Here is a 23,082-nt window from a genome sequence, read left to right on the forward strand (position 1 = left end):
CTGACTGGTGACACCTGATGCCGGCAATGGCTCTTAGCAGAAGGCTTCAGCTAAAGAAGCACAAACCAGTTGGTTTATGTGTTGCTGCAGGATCTCTTATTTCAGTCCTGGTTCGCTTGTATGTTTGATTTAACCCAAAAATTACCATAATACATATACGGTTTTATTTGGTACGGGTCAGGAAAGATCCCAGAGAATTCTAACTTTATTTAACATTGTGATATTGAGATTTTCACTGAATTCACAGGGAACAATAAATGAATCTAATCAGGCACATTCAGGGAACACATATAAACACAGAGTTAACCAGAAAACAGTCTGTAGATCAGCTGTTATCTGACCCACCTCCCTGCAGCGTCCACTCTGTGACCTTGTGGCTGAAAATGCCCAAACCGGCCCCGTTGTAGGCGGCCACCTCGATCTCGTAGTTGGTCCAGATGATGAGGTCCTCCAGCAGCAGGTTGGTCACCTCCGGGCTGGTGATGTTCTTGATCTGGTAGTCCACGGGCAGCCCGGTGAGGCGGTACCTGACACACACACACACACACACAAACAGGGCAGAGTTTCAGACCTGCAGTACCATGCATCTCCTGCTAGGGGGAGACAAAGCATCAGCAAAGGAGAAAAGCAATTAAAAGCCCCTGACGAGTGATGTCTGGTGAACACCTGCTGTTTCATTTGGAGGGAATAAATAAAGGACTCGCAGAAAACCAAAGTAATTACATGTTTACATGATTTACAGTCAGTCTGGCATATTGCTGACTCCCTCCGTCGGAGTCAATAAAGTTTTTGAAGTCAAAACAGTCATTAAAAATTTGAGTTTTCTGTCAAACTAAATGATTTTTAATTGCAGCGGTGTTAAGTGACACTGTCGGGGGTTCTGCTGTGAAACGTACTGTGTTTGATTTAAAGATAATTAACTAGGACTTGTGTGTATTGTGTGGGTGTGTGTGTCTGTGTTGTGTAGATGTTAATGTTGTTTTTAAAGTCCGTTCATGTGTGAAGTGTAAATACAAGTTTTGAAGGTCGGAAATGAAAAAAAAACATCAACCCATCAATCAGGAACGTGGATGATTAACTGATTTTCTCACATATATTTTCATTTGTCTACTTGTAAAGTCCAGAGCGCCTCCTTTAGATTCATGATGAGCAAAACTGAATGTGTAAATATATGAAACAGTAAGAAGTGGACGTGTAACTGGGATCTCACCGGACGGTGTATCCCCTGAGGATGCCGTTCTGGTGGCTCTCTGGCGGCGGCTGCCACTGGATCATGATGGACTGGTTGGTCCGACCACTGGCAATGACATTCTGAGGGGGAGCACTGGGGGACTCCTCTGGCAGAGCAACACTGCAACACACACAGATAGACACACACGCATGCACACACAGAACATTTACTTTCAGCTCAATTAGAGGTAAACATCTGGATCCTTTCAGTTGATGGACAAATCATCTGGTTTTTCTATCTTGAATGTTTCTCACGTTGGTTTCAGACCAACTCTGGAGTCTGGACATTTTTCGGTGAAATTTTGAAAGAGGGGTTTTATGTGAGAAGGCACATCGTGGCCCCCTGCTGCTCTACGTGGACGCCACCCGTCTCCTGAACGTATCTGACATCAACACAAGCTCCTGCTGCTTTCTTCATATGTGAAATGCAAACCTCCAGAAAAATGTCCCGACCCAATTATCCAGATGTTGTCCACAGTTCACATGTGAAAACAGCCTCAGTGTTTAATTTCCTTTCATTAACAGCCTCTGACTGGTTTCCTGTTCACCAGTCTGCTCATTAGAATAGGTGAAACGCTCACATACACCAGTCAGCCATTGCTGGTATTAACCTTAAGGCTCATCAGTGTATATTTAACCTCATGTAACACCCTGAGTGTCTTGGGAGAAGATGCCTCGTGATGGGAGTGACATCACCACCACTGCCCTGCCAACGAGCTCGTGAATCGGGGGGGGGGGGGGGGGGGACGACTGGATGAGAGGGTGAATTGTCTAATCTGTCTATTAGCTCACCGCTCGGTCTCCTTGCTGAACTGCCCCTTCCCCACGTCATTAACGGCGCAGAGGCGGAACTGATAGGAGCGGGCGGGGATCAAACCATTGACCGTCACCGCCTTGGACTCTGGCTCGATGTTGGCCAGCAGGATGGCCCAGGGCGCATCTGGGAGGAGGATAAAAATAACAGAAAATATTAATTTGACACCTTGCTCTACATGTGCAGGTTGCATATTGTTCATCGCTATGCTAACGATTCACCTCCACGCCACTTAGAATATCTTTGATAAAAGAGAGGAGTCAAATATTTCGAGTAATTTCACAAATATTCACGAAGGATTTTCACTCTCATGCCTGAAATCGTTTTCTAACGGAAGGTCACATTTTTTAAATTCAGATTCATTAAAAAAAGACTCTTAAGAATAAATGGAAGTAAGAGAACAAAGTGCTGCTTTTATTCTGCAGAGCATTTTGAACAAACCTGTTGCATGTGGAGCCGAACAGGGATTTATGTTGATGGACTTTAGTAATTAGTATAATTACCTCCAACTATGAGGCTTTAACCAATCGCTCTGTTTCTCCAAGTCTGTCTGGTTCTTACACAACCTTTTCAAACGCCAGTATATTTGTGATCCAAGCGATTCTGGAAATATCCCAACTTTCTCCTCAAAATCTCTGTTTTATTTCTCCTTTAAACAGCCGAGCTCCCTGTTTTATTCTTAATATCTTGAAGGTGTGTCAACAGGACGCATGAGCAGAAGAAAGACTTACTGTTCTCAGAAACCTCCAGGATGTAGCGGATGAGGGGACTGTTGCCGTCGAAGGGTTTGGCCCAGGCCAGGTCGATGGCTCTCTTCTCCGACTTGCTCAGCAGGGCTGTGGGGTTCTCCGGGGCGTGGGGCAGCTGCCTGCAGAGGAACAGCACCACAACCCAGAATGAATAAAACAATCTCCTCCTCCCCCGGTGAATCCTTCTGCTGGGCCGCAGAGTTCCAGGGGCGTTTTGTTCCTTCTCCCTGAACATCTCATGCATGAATCTGAAGTACAGCTCAATGTCTCATAACGTCAGAGAGAGATCGGGTGGACAGGTGAGGAGAAGGAGACGAGACAGGACGGCAGAGACGGAGCCGCGTGTCTCCACAGGGAAGGAGACGGACCGAGCGGCACAAGGAGACGGACGGGAGGAAAATGCACGGTGACGTGAACGGAGGAGGCCGAAGCCGGGGATGGTTAATTCATTCGGCCATGAATTCAGATAAGCACGGGCAGATTGAAAGATAAACCTTGTATACAGACAGTCACAAGGCAGGAGGCCAACAGGACGGCCGATACACACAGAGACAGAAACGATCCGTCAGTCCAACACAAAGTTAGTCTCATCCATATTAGATCCACCCGCAGTGAGTCACTGTGTGCACAAGAACAACAGTCACAGGGACGGATTCGGGGAAAGAGAGGATTTGAGATGAAAGTGTTTGTTTGAGCACAAGAGTGTGTTTGTGCATTAGTGTGTGTGTGTGTCTGTGTGTGTGTAGCATCACTGGAGGACAGAGGAGACGGCCCCTCGGGGGGTTGGAAGTGAGTCGGGTGAGAATGAGGACAGCGGAGGTGACGAGGAGCCGGGATCATTTAAGTGGAAACGAGTCAGAGGTGTCAATAAGAGCAGTGAAAGGCTGGTGGTGGTGTGTGTTTGTGTTTGTGTTTGTGTGTGTACGCGCCCGGGTGTGTACACGTGTCTGTGTGTGTCTGAGTACACACTGTCAAGCTCCAGGGAACATGTTGCTGCTTGTGTCTTTGCACTGGAGAATATTGGGGAAACAAGAGTGTGAGGAGAGGGCGATGAGGGCGAGCTGGTGGGGGGGAGAGAGTTGGGGGGGGGGTGGGGGGTGTTACCTGACGCGGAGGTGAGCGCTCCGGGAGTCGTTGCCGCCGACGGAGGTGACTCGGCAGGTGTACGTGCCGATGTCACCGGACCAGGTCTGGGAGATGTGCAGGGTCCCGTCCACCTCCAGGCGCATGCGGGGGATGGACTGGACGTTGATGACCACGCCCTCTTTGTCCCAGATGTGCCTGGAACACAAAGTCATCAGTCAGGTGAGAGGATGGCATCATCATCATCATCATCATCATCATCATCATCCTACGTACACCTGTGACCAGCACCCATTGGACAGTACCAGGTGTCAATCAAAAGAAATCAGCAGAAACTAGAGATTGAGACTCCTGGAGGCGCCCTCTGCTGGTCAGTCGAGAGAATACAGCTATCAGGCATTTCCACTTTGGCTTCACTATTTGGACCCGGTGTCTACGTCCATTTGGATCTACAGTCTATTACTCAATGAACAACACTACTCACCAGTTCCACCCGACAGACTTTGTAAAGGACACCCCAACAACTCCGACCATTTTCCAAAAGCCTTTAACGGAAATGATCTGAAACCTTTGTCCCTAGAAACTCCCGATCAATATCATTTCTTGCCATAATTTCCATTTCCCCTCATCTCTAGCTGAGAGGTGGTGAGAGGTGTCGTCATGGTCGATTGTTATAATGAACAGAAAACATGGAAATATAACCCAGGGGGATAAATGAGAGATTTCTCGTCAGAATGAAAGAATAACAGAAGAGGCTTTTCGATATTGCCGAACCACAAAGTCAACTGAGGAACACAAAGTAACACAAACACACAGAGATTCGCTCCAGGCAGCATGAAATGAGGATTTGCACAAAGCTGCCAGATGAAACTGAGAGTAACTTTAACCTTATTTTTAAAAACAAATAGGATAAGTACCCCGATCTTTGTTTGGGTCAGTCTTTATTAATTGATAATAACATCATGGCTCAAAAACAACTTTCTGAAATATGAATTCAGTTTCCTGCTCGAGCCGTGACACACACACACACGAGGTTAACTCCTCTCGACAGACACACACGAATAAACTGAGGTCTGCGTCGTCCTTTTGTTCCGCTGCCGTCTGGGAGGAATGTTATTAACGAGGTTTTTCATCCCCCCCCCCCCCCACCCCCCCGTGTGTATATCATAGCTGCAGACGGCTGCATATCAAACGCCGGATTCACACTCATCAAAACTTCACAGCCCCCCCCCCCCCCCCCCCCGAACGTAGCTTCAGACTGTTGAGTCCAAAGGGACAGAACGGTCTATTGATCGTTAGTGATGTCGAATACGAGCGCGGGAGCTCAGTGAGACGTCGGGTTGTGATGGTTTTGTGTGTCGCTGTGCACTGGGGGGGCCAGCTGGGAGGCGGAGCTGGAAGTAAAGTCTTGAGTTTTTTTGCACAAACCCGCATTTCTGTCCATGTTTGTGTGCGTTTGGTGGAATTCAGGGAAGTAGAGCCTGGCAACATGGAGTATGACACAAACAGGTACATATCAAAAAACTTAGTGGTAACAAACAAGCTTCACGGTTGCGGACTCACACTGGGCCCTAATTTGCTGCGGCTCAATTACCTGCAGGTCACTTTAAAAGTTTCAGAAGGAAAAGGTGCCGCCAGCTTCACCAGAGGCCAAAACAAACAGCTCGTTACCAACAGGCCGGTTTACTGCGCCGGTGGACAACAACACAACTTTAACGCAATTAACAATAGATGGAGCCGAGTGAAGCCTCCGTCAAAGTTCACCTCCCAGTTTCCTTCCTGTCCGAACTTTAACAAGACATTCTATTTCACATTCAATCTCTGTATTGTTAACATTGATGTCCAACCAGATCCAGACGTTCCCATGTCATCTGTTTGATCTGTGGACATCGCGGTTATCTTTTAAGGGATTTTTTTCTATTACCCACAAAGATCCTATGACTAGATCAAAACAGGGAATGAATGCATCCTAGTAACACGTGTTTTGTCTGCGTAGCCGAAGCCAGAGACAGCTTATTCCCCCGGTGCCACGGAGCCTCATTGTTATTCACACACACTGGCCTGCTGCCTGAATAGTCAAAAGTTCCTAATAACTGCACTATTTATACTATCCTGGTAAAATCTGCTCAAAAACTACAGAGTCAGCTATTTTAAGAATGAATTTTAGAATAAAATATACAGAGAGATGGATCACATGCTGTCAGTTTGGGTCGTTTTACACTTTACTTGAAAAGCAGCTAAATTCTTACTTAAGCTTTCCATTGTTTCCTCTTTTTTTAACAACTAGCCTCAGTGAACTGTTTTCATTTTGTCTGTGTACTGGACAGAGGAATCAGTGGGTGAGGAGAGAACTCATTAAACTTGGTGTGGATCTGAATAAATGGGCAAATCCCAGAATGCAGCGTGTTCCCCTAAAAGTCAGTAAACATGCGGAGCTAGCGGGGGTGCATGGATTCCGAGTGACAGATAAACTCAGACTCGAGAGTGAAAGACAAGTTCTCGCCCTGAAAGAGAGAAAAGTGCAAACGGAGCAAAACAACAAGTTACGAGATCTCTTACGTTTTATGGGAAGTATTAAAAAAGTTATTTTGGTTCATCGTGAAACTGAAGAAACAGTTTAGAAAGCTGCAGCCAGCCACAACTTGTCTTTTATTGTGAAGCCGATGTGTTACAACTTATTTGTTAGATTCTTGTGCGTTTCTTCACCTGACAGTGACACTGGGGTCATGTGTCACTCCACACGTCATGACGGCTTTAGTTCCCTTGATGACACTCTGGTCCTGTGGGGGGGTGGTGATCCGGGTGCGAGCTGTGGAGAGTAAAAAACAATAAAGAGAGAGTAAGAGACAAGCACAGTATCCTCCCTGAGAAGAACAAAACCAGGGAGGAGGAGAAAGAAAGTCTTTCAGAAAAACTCATTCCAGTTGAAATGACATTCTGCTGTTTGGTATTTTGTTCCTTGATGGCTCCTCGCACAGAAACCCCCCCGATGAGGACGCTGCACAGACGAGCGCCTCTGTATCTTCGGGGATTGAGTGCAGCTTCATTATTCTACAGCAGAGCCTTGTTTTCTCAACCCTCCGCTAACCAGACTCTCAATAACAAACCACCCTCCACTGGGTTACTCTCTGTGTTTGACAGGACGTGAACGTGCACGCTCACCCCAGACCACGAGGTCCGCGGACGCCTCGTCGATGCCCCGGAGTTGCTCGCCATGCAGGTGTAGGTGCCGGCGTCCGAGATGTGCGAGGGGGAGATGAGGAGGCTGCCGGACTCCAGCAGGGTGAACCGGGGCAGCTGCACCGAGCCGCTGGCCAACACCCTCTCACCTGTAAGAGCGGGAATAGGGAGGGGGGGGAGAACGAGGCAGATGAGAAAAGGAGATAAGTTAACAGAGGGAGGCAGAAGGGAGGGAGGAGGGAGGGAGGAGGAGGAGGAGGATAGAATCAGGCGTTCAGGGACAGAAGGAGAGCAGGAGGCGGATTGTGAGGAGAAACAAGGACAGTGTTTCCTTGATCTGCTATTGGGATGCAAACATGAAAAGCCCGGCGCTGAGTAAATCCCGGTAAAAGGAATCCAATCAGGCTTTATTTGTTAAGCCACGGCAAACTATAGCTCCATGTGTAATAGATAACAGACATCATGATCCTGGTGGGGGGGCGGGGGGGTGGTGGTGTGTGTGTATGTGTGGAGCTGGGGACCTTTCTGCCAGGTGATAGCCGGCCTCGGAGCGCCGGAGGTCTCGCAGTGCAGGATGACTGACATGCCGTCGATCACCGTGCTGTCGGAGGGTCCGGCTGTGATGTTCGGGGCGATGCCTGGGGGGGGGGGGGGGGGGGGGGGGGAGAGAAGGTAAGAGGGTTACAGAGATGAGAGAATAACTGTCTCTGGTGAAAAACAGGAGGAAACACCACTTCAAACGCTGGCAGCCTCCTGCACCCCGGCGTTTAGTCGATGCTTTGTCCCGGCTAATTCTTTACGGATTGACACGGCCTTCACCTCGGTGCCGGTGACTGCCTGCTACCGCTCAGTTCTGTTTTTTTTATATTTCTGCACCTTCAGAGATAGTGGGTGTGGGGGGAGCGGTGGAGGGGAAACCGACTGAGGGAGGAGTGCAGGCAGTGAGAGAGAGAGAGAGAGAGAAGGCAATATGTAGATAAGTAAAATCCCTATCTGTGATATGCAATAAATCAAAGCTTTTATAGGATGACAGAAAACTGCATCATCGCTCCCCCCACCCCCCCACCCCACCCCACCCGGGAGGAGAAGAGCGAGGAGGAGGGAGGGAGGGAGTTTGTCACAGGAGCAGTAGTTGATCTCAGGACAGAGGGAGGAGGACGGAGGGAGAAGTGGGGACGTTAATGTTTGCAGGGAAAAGGGAGATGATAAGATTAGATGGTGGAGGAGGGGGGGGTGTCAGGGAGAGACGGAGAGAGAGAGAGGTAGACGTGGAGAGGGCGGGTGAGTAAGCGAGAGAGAGAATATCATGAATTCTGATAACGCGGCGCAGTGCGGAGACAAAGTGACGAGAATTAGACGTCAGGACAAACAGCCGGAATCAAACCACCGGTGATTTTAACACCGGGACACGAGATCACCGGGAGTCCACAGTCGTTTGGGTGAGAGTCGGAAAACGTGACTTTAAAGTCTTTTTTGAGCTAATGTAAACTGGTTCTTGCCTAAATGTCAGTTTATATAGAGATTATTCTTCTAATAGCTAAAATATATAATATCTGTATTTGTATGTCTCAAGACGTAACAGGAAATATGTTCCATAAAAAACCTCATGACATCACAGTTGATTCGACCTTGAAATCTGATTTTGGCGCTCAAATTGTGTTTTGTAGTGAGGTCACAGTGACCTTGACCCTTGACCTCTGACCACGATCCGTTCACCCTTGATTCAGAGTGAAAGTTTTCTGCCAAAATTAAGAAAGAAATTCCCTCATATTAAAAAAACCTGGCTTTGTAACAATGACCTTGACCTTTAACGGGTGAAATCTAAATCTGAGGTCGCAGTGACCTTGACCTTGAATCCAGCTGAACCACAAACATGGAACTTTCCTCACAGCCTAAAAAAAGAAAAGGTGTAAAAACCAAACAACACTTTTCTCTTAGTTGTGATCGTCTGCTGTGAACCGAGCTCCTGCTGGAAACTCACTGGTGACAGCCAGGTACGTGTTGGTCTGAACCTCTCCCGCCATGTTTCTGGCGAAGCACTGGAACATCCCGGTGTCATCGGGCAGGAGGCCGTTGACCTGCAGGCTGCCCCCCACCAGCACCCTGTACCGGGGCGTCTTCACCGGGTCGATGGGCAGAGCGTCCTTGTACCACACGATGTCCGGCTGCGGCACTCCTGCAGAGAGAGGGATTATCAGGGATTAGATCACTTAACATTCATTTTCTTTTTCCGACAGGGATTAATTAAAAGTAGAGACAGGACACGCACCCCGGGCCTGGCAGGGAATGTCCACCACCTTCTCCATCTCGGCTGTGATGTGCTTCTCTGGCTCTTTGATGAACTGCGGTGGCTCTGAGGAACGGAGAGGAGAAAACAAGAGGAATGAAGAGATGGAATAAGACATAAACATTACAAATATGCCGTTGAAATCAAGTTCATTAAAAATGTGACAAAGAGGCTCACAGTTGCAGATTTCTCATATTTTTAAATACATAGGCGACAGAGAGAATGTGATTATACAGTCTGATTAAAGAAAGGAGTCAGCGGTTTTAACTTTGCTCGCGGTGAGAGGAGAAGTTCACCGCACCTCCTGCTTTTCAATCACATCACTACCTTGACAACATCAAAGTGTTTCAGGGGGAAGGAATGAAAGTGACTGGAGCGATGCTGTTAAACAGTTTCTTCTTCTTGAGGCCGGCCGCGAGCTCGCTCCCTTTTAAATCACTTACCCCCCCCACCCCCACCCCCTCGCCGCCGCATCACGACCACACACACATCACCTCTGCCAGATTCATACAGTGAAGTCGGGGTAATTTGTTTATGTCAATTTCACATCAGCTTTTTTGTTTGAACTGGAAAACGCCTAAATGTCACGGCTGCTCTCGCACGTGCGCTCAAAGTTGAAGGTGTTTATTTTCCTTGAGGTTTTTCACATTCTGCCGATATGAGAGAACGTGTTTCCTCTCTGCTCTGAAGGAGGAAACTAAACAAAAAACGAGTGAGGCTTCCACGGTGAAATACGGAGAAGGAAAACAAACATTTGAGGAATTGTGCTCCAAATTTCGAGAACCATCAAAAGACTGTACAACACTTCAGAACAGGCACACAACGCTGAGGGTGGAAACATCACAAACACAAACACAAACACAACGTGTGTGAAAAGAATAACGACTCTCAGCTGCGAGCATCAAGGCTCAATTTGAATTCTAAGCACATTTATCACAGTTTTCAAAAATAAAAGAGCAGCAACTTAAAGAGCACCTGCGACGCATTGTCTGAATAAATACACATTTAATCACCACGTGTACACAAAAGTCTGTAAACGCTGCTTTTGTCCTCCGTGAAAAGAGGAAGTGATTCGTACCCAAAGTGGCCTCGAGTGTAATAAGAAGACATTGTCCTTTCTACACAATGTGTGAGTCCTGCTGAGGAGGAAACAGGCAGATTTCAGAGTCACACTTCTCACCCTGTACGTGCAGGTAAGCCCCGGCGCTCACCGACGGCACGCTGCTGCTGCGGAGCACGGCCTCGCACTCGTACAAGCCGGAGTCGCTCACCACGGGGCTGAGGACGGTCAGCCGCCGGTTGAAGTCGCTCAGGCCGGAGCTCACCAGCACGCCGTTCTTACGCCAGGAGATGCTCATCTTGATAAGAGGCCTAGGGGGGGAGGAAGGGAGGAAGGGAGGGGGGGCAGAGAGTAGAGCATCAGATCCGCTCTCATCACGCTGCAGCCGTGAGAATCTGCTTTTCGATTTGCTTGAGGATAAAAAAATAGATTCTGGTCCAAATTTGATTTCTCTCTCGCAACGTGAAACATTTCCATCAATTTGTTTTCATCTGCTGAAGCGTCGGGCTCAAAAAACAGAAAGAGGAAATCTGTGTCTCTGGGCTGAGAAGCTGTTTCTGGTTCAAAGTGTTGGGAGAGTCGCTTTCTTGTTCCGACATAGACGAAAAATAACTTTAATAATAAGATAAAGTTTATTGGAATGTTTTTAGTTATCGTGCAAAAGGAAAAGATTTGAGTTTTTATTTGTGATGTCTTGTATTTCCCACACATTTTGACATGTGCTCGTTTCAAAGGATCAAACACACAAACACACAAACAGCACATGTTCTCTCCCTCGCGGTTTCGGGCCGTGACCCTTTAACAAACTGGAGGCTGCAGCTCCTGGAGCTTTTACCTGGCGTTGGCCACGCACTCCATGGTGACCTCCGAGGTGCCTGTGACCACACTCGTGTTCCTGGGTGGGATGATGATGGTGGGGGCGATGGGGTCGGCTGGACCTCCCACATCTGGACAAAGAGACAGACACACACACAGACACACACACACACAGGGAGAAGGTAAGCAGAGAGCACTGATCCTGATGGACAGACGGAGCTCTTCACCTCCTTGTGGACAGAGGGGTCTTATTCCCATTCCACCCAGTGCCCCGTGCTAATCGAACTGAAATATTGAAACTGACCAGTGAACACCACGGCCCCCGAGTTCTGACAGAGAGAGACGGACCGGATGAGACGAGCCGGGGCACTGACTGTGTGTAATAAGATGTCCACTGGAGAAACCACAGACGCACAAAGTAACACACAGTCTGACCAACACACAGCTGAAGGGGGGGGGGGGTGCGTGCACGGACACACACACGTTAAATGTTTAAAGAAACCTCTGCAAACTAGTTTTTGTCTGTGTGTGTTTCCTTATGTGTGTGTTGTGAGCATCAGGGGCTGATGTCACCCGATGTTAGTGTGAGCACAGTGTGTGTGTGTGTGTGTGTGTGTGTGTGTGTGTGTGCTGCTCGAGATGTGTCATGTCTGCGATAAACTCACACTGATCCGTCAATCCCATCATGCCCTGGGAGTGCGCTCGTGGCTGCACATGTCAGATGTAGCTACAGGGGCTGTCATGGCTCAATCTTACCAATCTTGAGTCATTAGATTCCGTGTACACAGCTGCCACGTTTGCTGCCACACTTACACACAAACACACACACAGACACACACTGGATTCAAGGTTTGACGGTTCGTCATGGGGATAGAACTGACTGAGTGGCTGTGCAGTTAAAGGAACAGTTCAATGTGTTTGTGTGTCATGTCATGAGAATAACAATGTCACTCTCGTGTATGTGTATATTTGTGTGTGTGTGTGTGTGTGTGTGTGTGTGTGTGTGTGTGTGTGTGTGTGCATATGGATGGGATGTAAGGAAAACCATAGACCGTGTATAAAGATGGAGGAAATGACAGCTCCCAAAGAGTGAAGCCAAAACCTCTTGATCGCCCCCTGGTGGCCGGCTGCAGTCATAAACCCAGCCTCCTCCATGTTAGTGGATAAGACACTGACCAAAGTAAAAAGTCAAACTCCACTTTAATAATTTTTTTCTTTCCAAAGATGTTTTACTGTTAGCTCTTATCACACTGATATGTATTCAAGTGTTAAGTTCCCCGGTACTTAATGATATTAAAATGGGATGAAAAGGGGCGGGACCTTGGCTATAGGGCCCCCCCCCCCCCCTGCTAGCTTCTTGGCAGACTTTAGCATCATCGGTGTGAGATGGCTGATTATACATCCGGAATATTTGTCTTATTTTCTTGAAAGTAAGCGTAAGGTTTTAAAACACAGTGAGACAAGACGCTGGGGAGCAAACTGTTCCTGATATTCCACCGTTTGAAATGGAACCAGCCAGTTCGAGGCTCAAACACTGAGTCGGTCACAAAGAACAGACACATTTCAACTACTTACTGAAGTTCATATATATATCTGAGTTCCTAAACTTTTTCTCCCCCCCCCCTGCCGATTTTGGGAAGTGTAACAGGAAGCAGGGCTCTCGTTAGACTTCTCCCTGTCCGTCGCTCTTGCCAACACTTGAGCACGAGCTGCCGGAGCCAGGGGAGCTCATGGGAAATGCAGTGTCAGAGGCGTCACTGAAGGAACAGCTGCTGTAGCAGATACTGACAGATACACATGCACACACGCACACACACACACACACACACACACACGGTGTATGTGGCTGTGTAAATGTGTGAATATGCGGACCATGTGTGGAATGCTCATGGAAATGCATGGCATGATTCCATGAGCCGAGAGACCTCCCACCTGGCTCTCTTTATAACCTGTGAGTGTGTGTGTGTGTGTGTGTCTGTGTGTGTGTGTGTGTGTGTGTGTTCCCGCACCAGTATAATCAACTCTGCCACTCTTCTCCATATGTGCCACAGGCTATTTCTGCTCCCTTGTGTTGTCAACTGTAATATCTTACCCTCAGCCTCCTTATTCACTGTGGTACTGAACTCCAGTCTACCATGTCATCAGATGCTGTCTGTCAGGTCTCCTCTTATATTTCACTCCGCTGAGCTGGAGCCGACCGAATTGGGTTTGATTTGTGTATCTTGTGTTTTTGTTGTTGTTGTTGTTGTTATTGTAGGGAGCCGCGGCTGCTGGTGAATATTAAGAACTACTTGGCAGGAGTACAGTCTGCCTGAGCCCCTGTCCCTGCAGCTTCTCCTTCCTCTGTTTGTGTGTGTGTGTGTGTGTCTGCAACACAACAATGTGTGAATATGGCTGCAGACACAATTCAGTGGTGCAATGAAATGAAATTACTGATCACAAGGCCTCGGCTTCTGAGACGTCCCACAGTGGGAGAAGAAGCACTGCATTCAAAATGTTACTTCTGTGAAGTATGAATTGTAAAATGATCCCAAGTTGTGTATTATGTAAAGTATCTGTAACTACTGCTCTACTGTAATAGAGTACTTCAATACTTTAGGTGCAATAACATGTATATAGGCAGCTGATCATTAGAATGGTAAATGTTTAGAATTAGAATGTAAAATTGAATATAAGAAGTAATGATTGAAGGCTGTATAACCATAACTGGTTTTTTGCATTATTTATTAAAATGACTTGGTGACTCACTCTCTACGGACAAGGTGATTGGCTGGCTGGTCTTGTTCTCTCCGTTCTTGTCGTTCACGGCCTGCACGTAGTAGCGCCCGGCGTCCGGGGCCACCGTGGACAGGATGACCAGCGTGTTGTCCAGAGTAATGGCGCTGTGGAGGAGACAGTAAGAGAACGGTGTTAACACATGGAGAGGATAAGGACCAGGGGGAGGAAAGAGGTGAAGACATTTTCTTTGGCACTTTCCACGATGAGGAAGTTCAGGGAAACCTCGTCAGGTATTTCCAATCATTTCAACGTAGCGCTGTGTTTCCTAATTAGTGCTAAATCCAGTCTGCGCCTCACACTTGATCCAACGGCTGAAAAGGGCATCACACATTTTAATTACACTGTTCAAGCAGCATTAGGTTTATCGATTTACAATGTGTAAACAGTTTGTCGCTGCTGACCGAGCAAGGCCGGAATATCGACAACCTCCGAGGTTCCTACTTGTCCTAGTGGTCCAAATCTGAAATATGAGCAGGAGCTTTTAATTGGCTGCTTGTAGCGCCCGTGCTTCCCGGTGGCCGGCGCTCGTGCAGACGACCGAAACAATGGCGTCTTCCTCGCCGGCTGCTGCAGCGACGCCTGAATGAATAAACACTGATCCATTTCTTAGCAGGTGTCCTATAGGGGCTGATACCCGGTGTGTTGCTGTCTCCATCAAGCCCCCCCCCCCCCCCCCCCGGGTCTTTCACCTCGGAGCAACCGCTGAGGGAGAAATCCTCCCCTCCCCCCTGCCACTGCCACCTGATGTTAAGCCCCCCCCCCACCCCCCGACTTTGTTGACAATCAATATTTCATTATTATCTGTCCCTGAAGTGAGTGCATTCCAACTGTGTGTCTTCCTCCACGTATATATCTTTTCCTTCAGGCTCCATCCTTCCATCTCATCCCCCTCTTCCATCTCATCCCTCCTTCCCAGCAGCTGCTCAACGTGCTCGTGCACCGGAGCAAATATGTTGTCATCCTCGTGAAAAGGCATCATGTGTTTTCTGTTTGTTGGCTCATCACATTTATGAAGACACTATGAAGATTGGGCAACAAAACAATATCAATAATTGTTGGAATATATATAGATATTGAGAAGGGTGAAGTCACAACTGATTGACCTCAGATTTATCAAACCTTCACTCTGGAGAAGTCTTTAAACCTAACAGAAATATTAATAATGGCATTTACTGGGATAAATATCTACATCCACTAATGTGGGAACTTTTATCTTGATATGATTATTGATCCGTTTCATTTCACTATGCATATTTCTGGTAGTTGCGACACGGCTGATGTCAGAGAACCACGGGGGAGCTCCACCGCGGCTGCCGGTTCAGACGGCTCCGGCTCCCCGTGTGCACCGTGACATTTCAGCCTGATTTCCTCTGACATTCTCTGTAAAAGTTCCCGGAGCTCCTGGCGTCGCACAAACCTAAAATAACAGCAATTTGACTAATCAATAGCAAACACACAAAACCTCCATCCCATGCACAGCGTATTCAGGCATGGTGATATTAATGGGCTCTTGCGCCTATAGCTGCACCGACTGTGACCCATCATACACATTTAAACCGAGTCCTTGGAACGCGGCTGATGATCTCATCTCTCTCTCTCCTCCTCCTTCTCCGATCTGACCCAATCCACCACTCCATCCTGACCTTCATCTCATCAGTGGAAGGTTTAATACCTGCTGTGCCTTATCAAGAGAGCAGGAGAGCTGACGAGGAAGTGTGAAGACGGGATCCAAATAGGGAAAGAAAAGAGGATTGCTCACCGGTTTATATATAGAAAATAATAATGCACACGTCTAAAATAAACCTTCTCACCTCTAATTGTCGCTGTGGAGAGACGTGTGGAAAACTAATTCAACACAGACTGATGTGCTGTGTACACTGCACATAAGCTACCTGTGCCGTTAGCCCTTACAGTACAGTGACTTATGAGAATCCTTCTCGGGGAATGATTGATTTTTCAGATATCTGAGAAGCGGCCCCAGTCACTCGGCTCATTTGGGATTCCCTGGTGGGAGCCGGGAGTGAGACCAGTCTTCCTAAAGGGGCTGGCAGGCCTCAATGGCTGCAGCTTATGATATACGGTTAATATTTAATGCTAGCTCGCTGGAGCGGTGACATCCGGGACGCACGGCCATGAATTATGGATCCCTTCAGGGATGTGGGCACAACGGAAGTGTCCAAACTGCGGAATGAATCCCAGGTGATGTCCCAGGACCTTTTGAAAAAAACAAAGAACGGGGACACGATCCAGAACTTAACTTCTTTTACCTGCTTTAGTCTGGTTCTGCTGAAACTCTCGGAAATGAGAGGGAAGAACTTGACAGTGACCTTTTGGAGTCGAGCCACTCTCTGTGATTAAGCCAGGCACCGAATGAGGTGATTCAACAGGGTTATTATTTTCCTGTGTCCTCAGTCACCCCGACCAGACACATGCAGAACTAAGTTTCGCCCGAATTTTTCACCCTCATCCACAGAAAGTCATTTATTCATCAATGTTTCGGAGAGTGAGAGTTTTTTTTTTTTTCCTCCGCTGCAAGTTGATTTTAATGTGGCTCCCCGCCGAGCCGTCTCCCCCCCTCAGCTTGTAATCAGCGCTGCTACAGTGGGGGTCACAGAAGAAAAAAAAAAAACTCTGTTACGCAGCGTGTTCGGCAGATCTAACACCTCCCCGCGCTCGCCAGGCCGCGGGGATCAGAGACCACATGATGAAGGAAGAAATTAAAAAAGTAAGCCAATTATCCAGAATGGCTTTTTTTTGCCTGTACGCCGAGGGAGCCGGGGAATCAGGAGTGAGGAGAATCTGGTTAGAAGAGAAGAAATGGAATTGTTCAGTTTATCTTCCCTCGAGTTTCGGCGTGTCGCGTGTTCTTATCCGTCTCATTCTGTCGGAACGCACTCCGGTCATCCTCAATCAACTCCCCGCTCTCTCTCTCTCTCTCTCTCTCTCTCTCTCTCTCTCTCTCTCTCTCTCTCTCTCCGAGGCTTCAAAACCGCAGGAGTGAGGGAATCCGCCGGAATCAGATATGTGTGAACATGCCTCTGTCTGGTGTTTTATGTTTACTCCCGTGTCTTTGAACACATCGTCTTTTTATTTCCAACTCAATCTCCTTTTTCCATTATGACCCCCCCCCCCCCTCACTAGGATAAGCCGGTCCACAGGAGAGCCCGACAGGCTGGACAGCTGCTCACAAACATCTCGGGCCGGCTGTGCTGAGCTTTTTACTGGCAGCGCTCGGTCTCACACAGAATAATCTTCATTCATGTTTAACAGCGAGAGCGTGTTCCTGAAGACCGGCAGCCTCCCAACGATTCACTGGCACTTTACTCACTAATGAAGACGAGGATTTACGTTTGATTGAAACCGAGACATCGACGTTTAAATGTTTCATTTGCCTCAAGATGCTTCCTCTTCTCTAGTTTGTCATTATTGCTAATAAATTACATGACAGTAAGAACTGGAAAACCAATAATCCTGGGTTGCTCTCTTTAATTAGACTCACGTCGGCCCTGGACTCTTTCGTCGTGCACGAGAGGAAGCGTATGTTTTTGTCTGTATCTCATCGTGCTGATCCAGAGCTGACTCAAGTGCACAGGCCTTTTCTAACTAACACTCTCGGGAGTACTTTGGCTGTATCGGTAGTGGCCGTCCCCCTCTGCCGGGCCGTGAGGGGCCTAACCTCGCTCCACAGCCTCAGACCTCCTTCACCTGCAGACAAATGGCGCTGGTTTCGGCTGATGGTCTCCCCCGGGAGAGAGAGAGAGAAGGGTCTGTGGGATCAAGCGGCTGAGGTATGAGGTAAGGCACCAGCCGGCAGACAGATGACGGTGAAAAGGAAAGCCGGTGAGAGAGAGAAGACGAGTGAGAACAGGCGGCGGGGCTGCATGGCCCTGCTGCTCGATGGACCTGTGGTGAAAACGCCACAGCTCCCGGGGATGGAGAGATGGAGGAGTGAGAGAGGGATGAGGAGAGGTGAGGCTGGTGTTGCTGGTGAAAACAGCCACTTGTTTTCTCACCGGGGGCATGAACCTGAGGTGTGTACCCCCCCCCCCCCCCGTTGCTCTCGGTCAGTTGGAGTGTTCAGAAAAACCAACCTCGGTTAAGAAGAAGAAATAAAGAAAAGATTGTTCCGAGAGGTGAGACGCTGACTTCTAAATGAACTGGTGGCACATTTAAGTGTGTTCACCACATCAAACATACCAGTGAATCATCTGGCTGGAAAATAATTAAACATTTTCACTCAATGACCTTTTAATCATGCATTTATGTGAGTGGCTGCCTGTCATTTAATTATATAATCGCTTATGAGATCAAAGAAAACAAGTCGTTTTTATAGAACGAGCAATTTGGGAAAATAAAAACATTAAAAGCCATTACTCATTAAAGACCACTGCCTCTCTTTTCCACTTCTGACCCGCACATTGTCCGATTCCTGACTAATGGCGGCGGCAGTTGGATGCAGGGAAATGCAGACGAAGGGCTCGGGCTATTTGCTGGCGCTCGTGACTAATGGGAAATCCATAGCAGACTGACAAGAGCCCGCGAATCACAGGCGGGGGGGCCATTAATTGATCAGTAGCTCCAGCAGATAACTCAAGGCAATTACAATGGGTGTGTGTCAGACACTGTCCTCCCACCGACTCCTGCAGGTCGGGCCCCTCGGTGTCCTGTCTGAAAAGACAACTCGACAAGGTTGTTCTCAGTGTGGAGCAGATAAATCCATTCCCCAACTTGTCAATGGCGAGTTTCCGGGGGAGAAAAGCAGGTAGTGGGCGGCCGATTGTGGTCGGTGGTGAAATAGTGAGAGGGCAGCCCTATGCATTCCGGTTTAATGTGTTTACTGCAGGGCCTCTGATTACACACCACATTAAGTCTCCGAAAATAACACAACAAATCACACAGGCCGAGTCAAAAGCATTCCTGTTCAATAAAGGCAGAATAATGACTTTTGGAGTTAAATAAGTAGGTTTTCCTCATGCTGTCCATTTCTCTGTATCCCAACGCAGCCCAGGTTGAACAGATCTGCCATCGGGGGGGGGGGGCTACACCGACGCCTCGCGGCATGTTTTAGCCGCTTGGCCACAATCTCCTGAACCTAGACAGAGAACAGGAGGAGCACCATCGCAGAGGCAACAAGTGAATCCGCAGGTTTATGGGTGAGACAGAGCACCAGAGTGTTTGCCGGCGCCAAGAGCAGCAGCTGCAGAGGCCACACGGCAAAGAGAGAAAGAACGTGAGACGCTGCCTTGCCAAGGGGCGGCAGGGAAGCAAAAAACAATATTACAGCTTTCACCAGCATCCATCCAGGGTCCTGGAGGTGTGTGGTGTTCACACTCATTCCACGAATGACTTCACACATTTCACTGACCCTGAGAGAAAAGTTCCAAGGTAAAACAAATTAATTCCAAATGCATCCAGGTGTGATTTACTGTTCTACTGCCAACACATCACCCCCCCCCACTACCCCCCCACTACCGCATGATGCAATGTAGAGAGAAGTAACCCCCGTATGTAATCACAATGCACCGGGAGCGATGCAGCTTGAAGTACAACTACTGTAGAGCAAGTGTGAACTTTACAAGTGATTACCACAGTTATTCTGGGTCTGCTCTTCTCTGTTGCCAAGCTGCGACAGGAAGCTGCTCACGGAAGCAGCCAGACACCCCCCCCCCCCCCCCCCCCCCCCCCGAGCCCGGAGAGCCCGAAAATTAAAGTTCTGACACCTGAGACGGGATCGTAGGAGCAGATGACGAGTCGAGGTCGAGGGGGGGGGGGAGTGAAGAGCCCAGAAGGTCCATGTTGAGACTTGGTCCACGGTGGAGCACGGTCGACACACACACACACACCTTCCAGATGGGATATAACCCATAACCCAGACTATAACCGCTATGCACAGAGGCCGGGGACATGATGGTTAGAGAGACGACACAGCTGGAACCGACTCTGGAGAGCACTAGTCCTTGGAAAGAGGCTTCATCAAGGTAAAAAACAACCCCCCCCCCCACCAACACCACCTACACCACCACCACCAGTGAGACTGTGTTGCCCCAACAGAGTCAACGCCAGTGGCACGAATCAAATTCAATTAAATGATTTTCAATGAAACGAAAATAAAAGAAGAGGAGAAGAAAAAAAGGGCCGTCTGTTATCAACGGGGCTCATTTGCACAGAGTGACCTTGGTTGTGAGAACAGAAAAAATTAGCATGTTCAGAGCTGGAGGGTGGGAAGCAGGGAGGGAGAGACACAACGCACACAGCAGAGGGTGAACCACAACAGACACACACAGGAGAGAGAGAGAGAGAGAGAGAGAGAGAGAGAGAGAGAGAGAGAATAACCTGGATGTGAGGTTGACAGAGTTTTTGACGGGAAAAACCATCAACAAACTGGAAACCATTCGTCAAATGTTCAAACCAGCAACCTCAGCTCGTGTGCGAGTTTCGAGACGTCGCCCTTTGTGTTAACGACTTTTCAAACTTAATCCACGCTAAAAAAAAAAAAATAAACAAAATCGAAGTGACCCCCACCGACCGGCGGCCATCAGCTCCTCAGCGTCTCAGCCGCGCTCGTCTCATTGTCATTCTAGGTCAGGGTGTGATTACTGATGATGAGGAGCTGATAAGGAAGACTCAGTCTGACCGAGGGCGAGGTCACCTCCCGCTGCAAAGACATGCAGATGGGGGGAGATGGGGGGGGGGGGGGGGGCTGTTTAACACACCTATAGGCAGATACACACAAGTGTTCCAGCAAGAAGACTGAAAATAAATTGTGTGTTTAAAACGCCCAAAAACCCCTGAGCACATGCTCAGTGAAGGACATCAATGGAAGAAGCATTATCGCCCTGAATCCAGAAATACTCTCACATAATATAAGTAACAAATTCAAAAATGAATCATCCCTTGGGGCTACATTAGCTGCTGCTGGCATAACACACTTGCAAATGTCAGATTTGCATTGTGGGTAATTTAGGCAGTAGGCCTATCTCTGCTTTATTAAATTTCAAGACGAATAAGTCTGAAGACGAAACTTACCTGAAAACAGCCTTTTATTGATTACCTGAGTAAAGTCAAACCTCTAAATAAGCAGTTATCAAATGAATATACGAGGAATCCTTTGACCTTAGTTGCAGTTTTCACTCTATCGGCTCTAAGCTGCTGTTTCTGAATAAACCCCGGTAGCTCAGGGTAAGAATAAGTTAAAGGTTAAAAGGGGTATTTCATAATTCAATGGCATTTGATGAATGAGCTAAGAAGACGGAATAATTAAGAAGATGTTAAAGTGGTTCTGAGAATAACTGTATTCATAGCTCAGGTAGGATATGTATTCATATGATTTGATAGCATTGCTTGATGGTTTTCTCTCTTCATTCTTCTCCCTCTTCTTTCAAGGGCACCACACATAAATGGTAAACAACCAATTAATCACAAGATAACATCCTATTGGAGTTTTCACATCGTGCTGCGACATTGATATACGCCAGTTTTCTACTGCTGGATGACAGATGGCCCCCGTTGACTGGACTCCTTATCAGACTAGCTGCTCTAACATGTTCTTCTATTGGCCACTCATGAAAATATCAAGTGAAATGATATCTTATTCAGAATAAGGTCAACGAGGCCGTGCATGGAAACATGGTCCAGGTTAAAGGAGTTCAAACAAGCCCTGAACATATCGATGAAATGTCTTTCCTTGTTTCCACATCTGGAGCAAATCAGAAGGAGCAGCTCTCTGTTTACACCGATCCTGTTTCAGGACATATGTTGCTCCAGTGGTCACCGGCCTTATCGGGCTCTGATGGCATCGGGCAAACACCGTCTCTGCCGGCTGGCGAATACCGATAGCCGACCTCAGAAAACTCTGCAATGAGCTGTTTCTGTGTCTCTATTTGAAAGGGAGAGTGACGACACTGAGGGAGAATGAAACGTGGTAATTTGTTCAAACAGCCGGGAGTCGGACCGGGAGCAGGAAGTTGACCATGTGGTATTTGCCCGAAGCTACCGGCGAACGTTTGAGGCCGAGATGAAGACAGACAGAGAGAGAGAGAGAGAGAAGGGGACATTGAAGAAAGACACAGAGACACAGATGAGCTGAGGGGAAATTGCTCGCTTTTTTTTTTTTCCGTCTTGAGAATGAAAATGAGGAACAGAGGTGGCGATTCCATTTCACACAACGTCAGAACTGCTTTGGTCTTGGAACCTTGATCTTCAGAAGAACCCCCCCCCCCCCCAAAAAAAAAACTCCATTTAGGATCAGAAGCTCCCGAACCAAAGCGTCTCCGATGTCCTCAGAGAGCGAAACCACCATCAAGCTTTTCCCAGAATCAAACGCGAGTAAATTCTCCAAAAAGGACAAAACACAGAAGTAAGGAACGGGGACTCACATGCGGCTGCTGGGGGGATCTTCCTCCCGTCTCGGAACCAGGTGACTGTGGCTGGGGGAAGCTGCGGATGCGTGGGGCCTGGACGACGGCGCCCTCTCCCTGAGACACCGACTGGGCGCGTTCACCTTCCTCAAAGCTGCCCATGACTGCAGGAGGACACACAAACAGAACACACACACACAGACACACACACACATGATCAGAAAAGCACAGAGTAAGAAAAAAGGACTGCAAAGAAGAGGCCACAGTCACAAGGAGTCTGACTTCAGGTGCCCAGCAAAGCTTCTGCCATCCGCTTCCTCGTCTGCCATCTTACACCGAGCCGCCTTGATGGACAGCCCGGTGGTGTCACCAGGGTTTTCCACAGTACATGAAGACAGGCAGGGGGGGGGGCTGAGACGTGAGGATTCACAGAGGGGACACAGAGGGACACAGAGGGACACAGAGGGACACAGGATTGATTCCTATTCATGTTCTAAATCTAAGTTTCTGCTTCCCTTCACGTCGATTTCCGGCTTCAGATCTCAGCCGTGCAGATCTCAGATTCACTGGTACGGGGCTGACCGCTGACTGGAACCATTTTGAGACGCTGGTAACAAACAGATGTTTTTTTTTTTTTGTTTGTCTTCATCGAAAATGCTGTCGCAAAAAAAAAGGGACACGGAAGCTGAGACACCTTCAGATTGTGTTTTAGCTCCTTGAGAGACAGA

General features: G+C 48.1%; 1 protein-coding gene across 1 annotated transcript in view; it reads right to left on the bottom strand.

Annotated features, from left to right (window-relative positions):
- The window catches only part of sdk2b (sidekick cell adhesion molecule 2b), a 224,495-nt gene that overhangs the window by 33,560 nt on the left and 167,853 nt on the right, over positions 1-23,082 (bottom strand). The window contains 18 exon segments of the mRNA XM_062378780.1: positions 346-527; positions 1,211-1,351; positions 2,023-2,170; positions 2,776-2,912; positions 3,898-4,074; positions 6,583-6,685; positions 7,039-7,080; positions 7,083-7,205; positions 7,578-7,694; positions 9,038-9,232; positions 9,326-9,409; positions 10,524-10,714; positions 11,239-11,350; positions 13,968-14,101; positions 15,373-15,377; positions 22,377-22,417; positions 22,420-22,635; positions 22,689-22,765. Coding sequence (XP_062234764.1) covers positions 346-527; positions 1,211-1,351; positions 2,023-2,170; positions 2,776-2,912; positions 3,898-4,074; positions 6,583-6,685; positions 7,039-7,080; positions 7,083-7,205; positions 7,578-7,694; positions 9,038-9,232; positions 9,326-9,409; positions 10,524-10,714; positions 11,239-11,350; positions 13,968-14,101; positions 15,373-15,377; positions 22,377-22,417; positions 22,420-22,635; positions 22,689-22,765 — 2,225 coding nt within the window.

This window comes from Platichthys flesus, chromosome 20 (genome assembly GCF_949316205.1).
Source record: "Platichthys flesus chromosome 20, fPlaFle2.1, whole genome shotgun sequence".
NCBI classification, from domain to species: Eukaryota; Metazoa; Chordata; class Actinopteri; order Pleuronectiformes; family Pleuronectidae; genus Platichthys; species Platichthys flesus.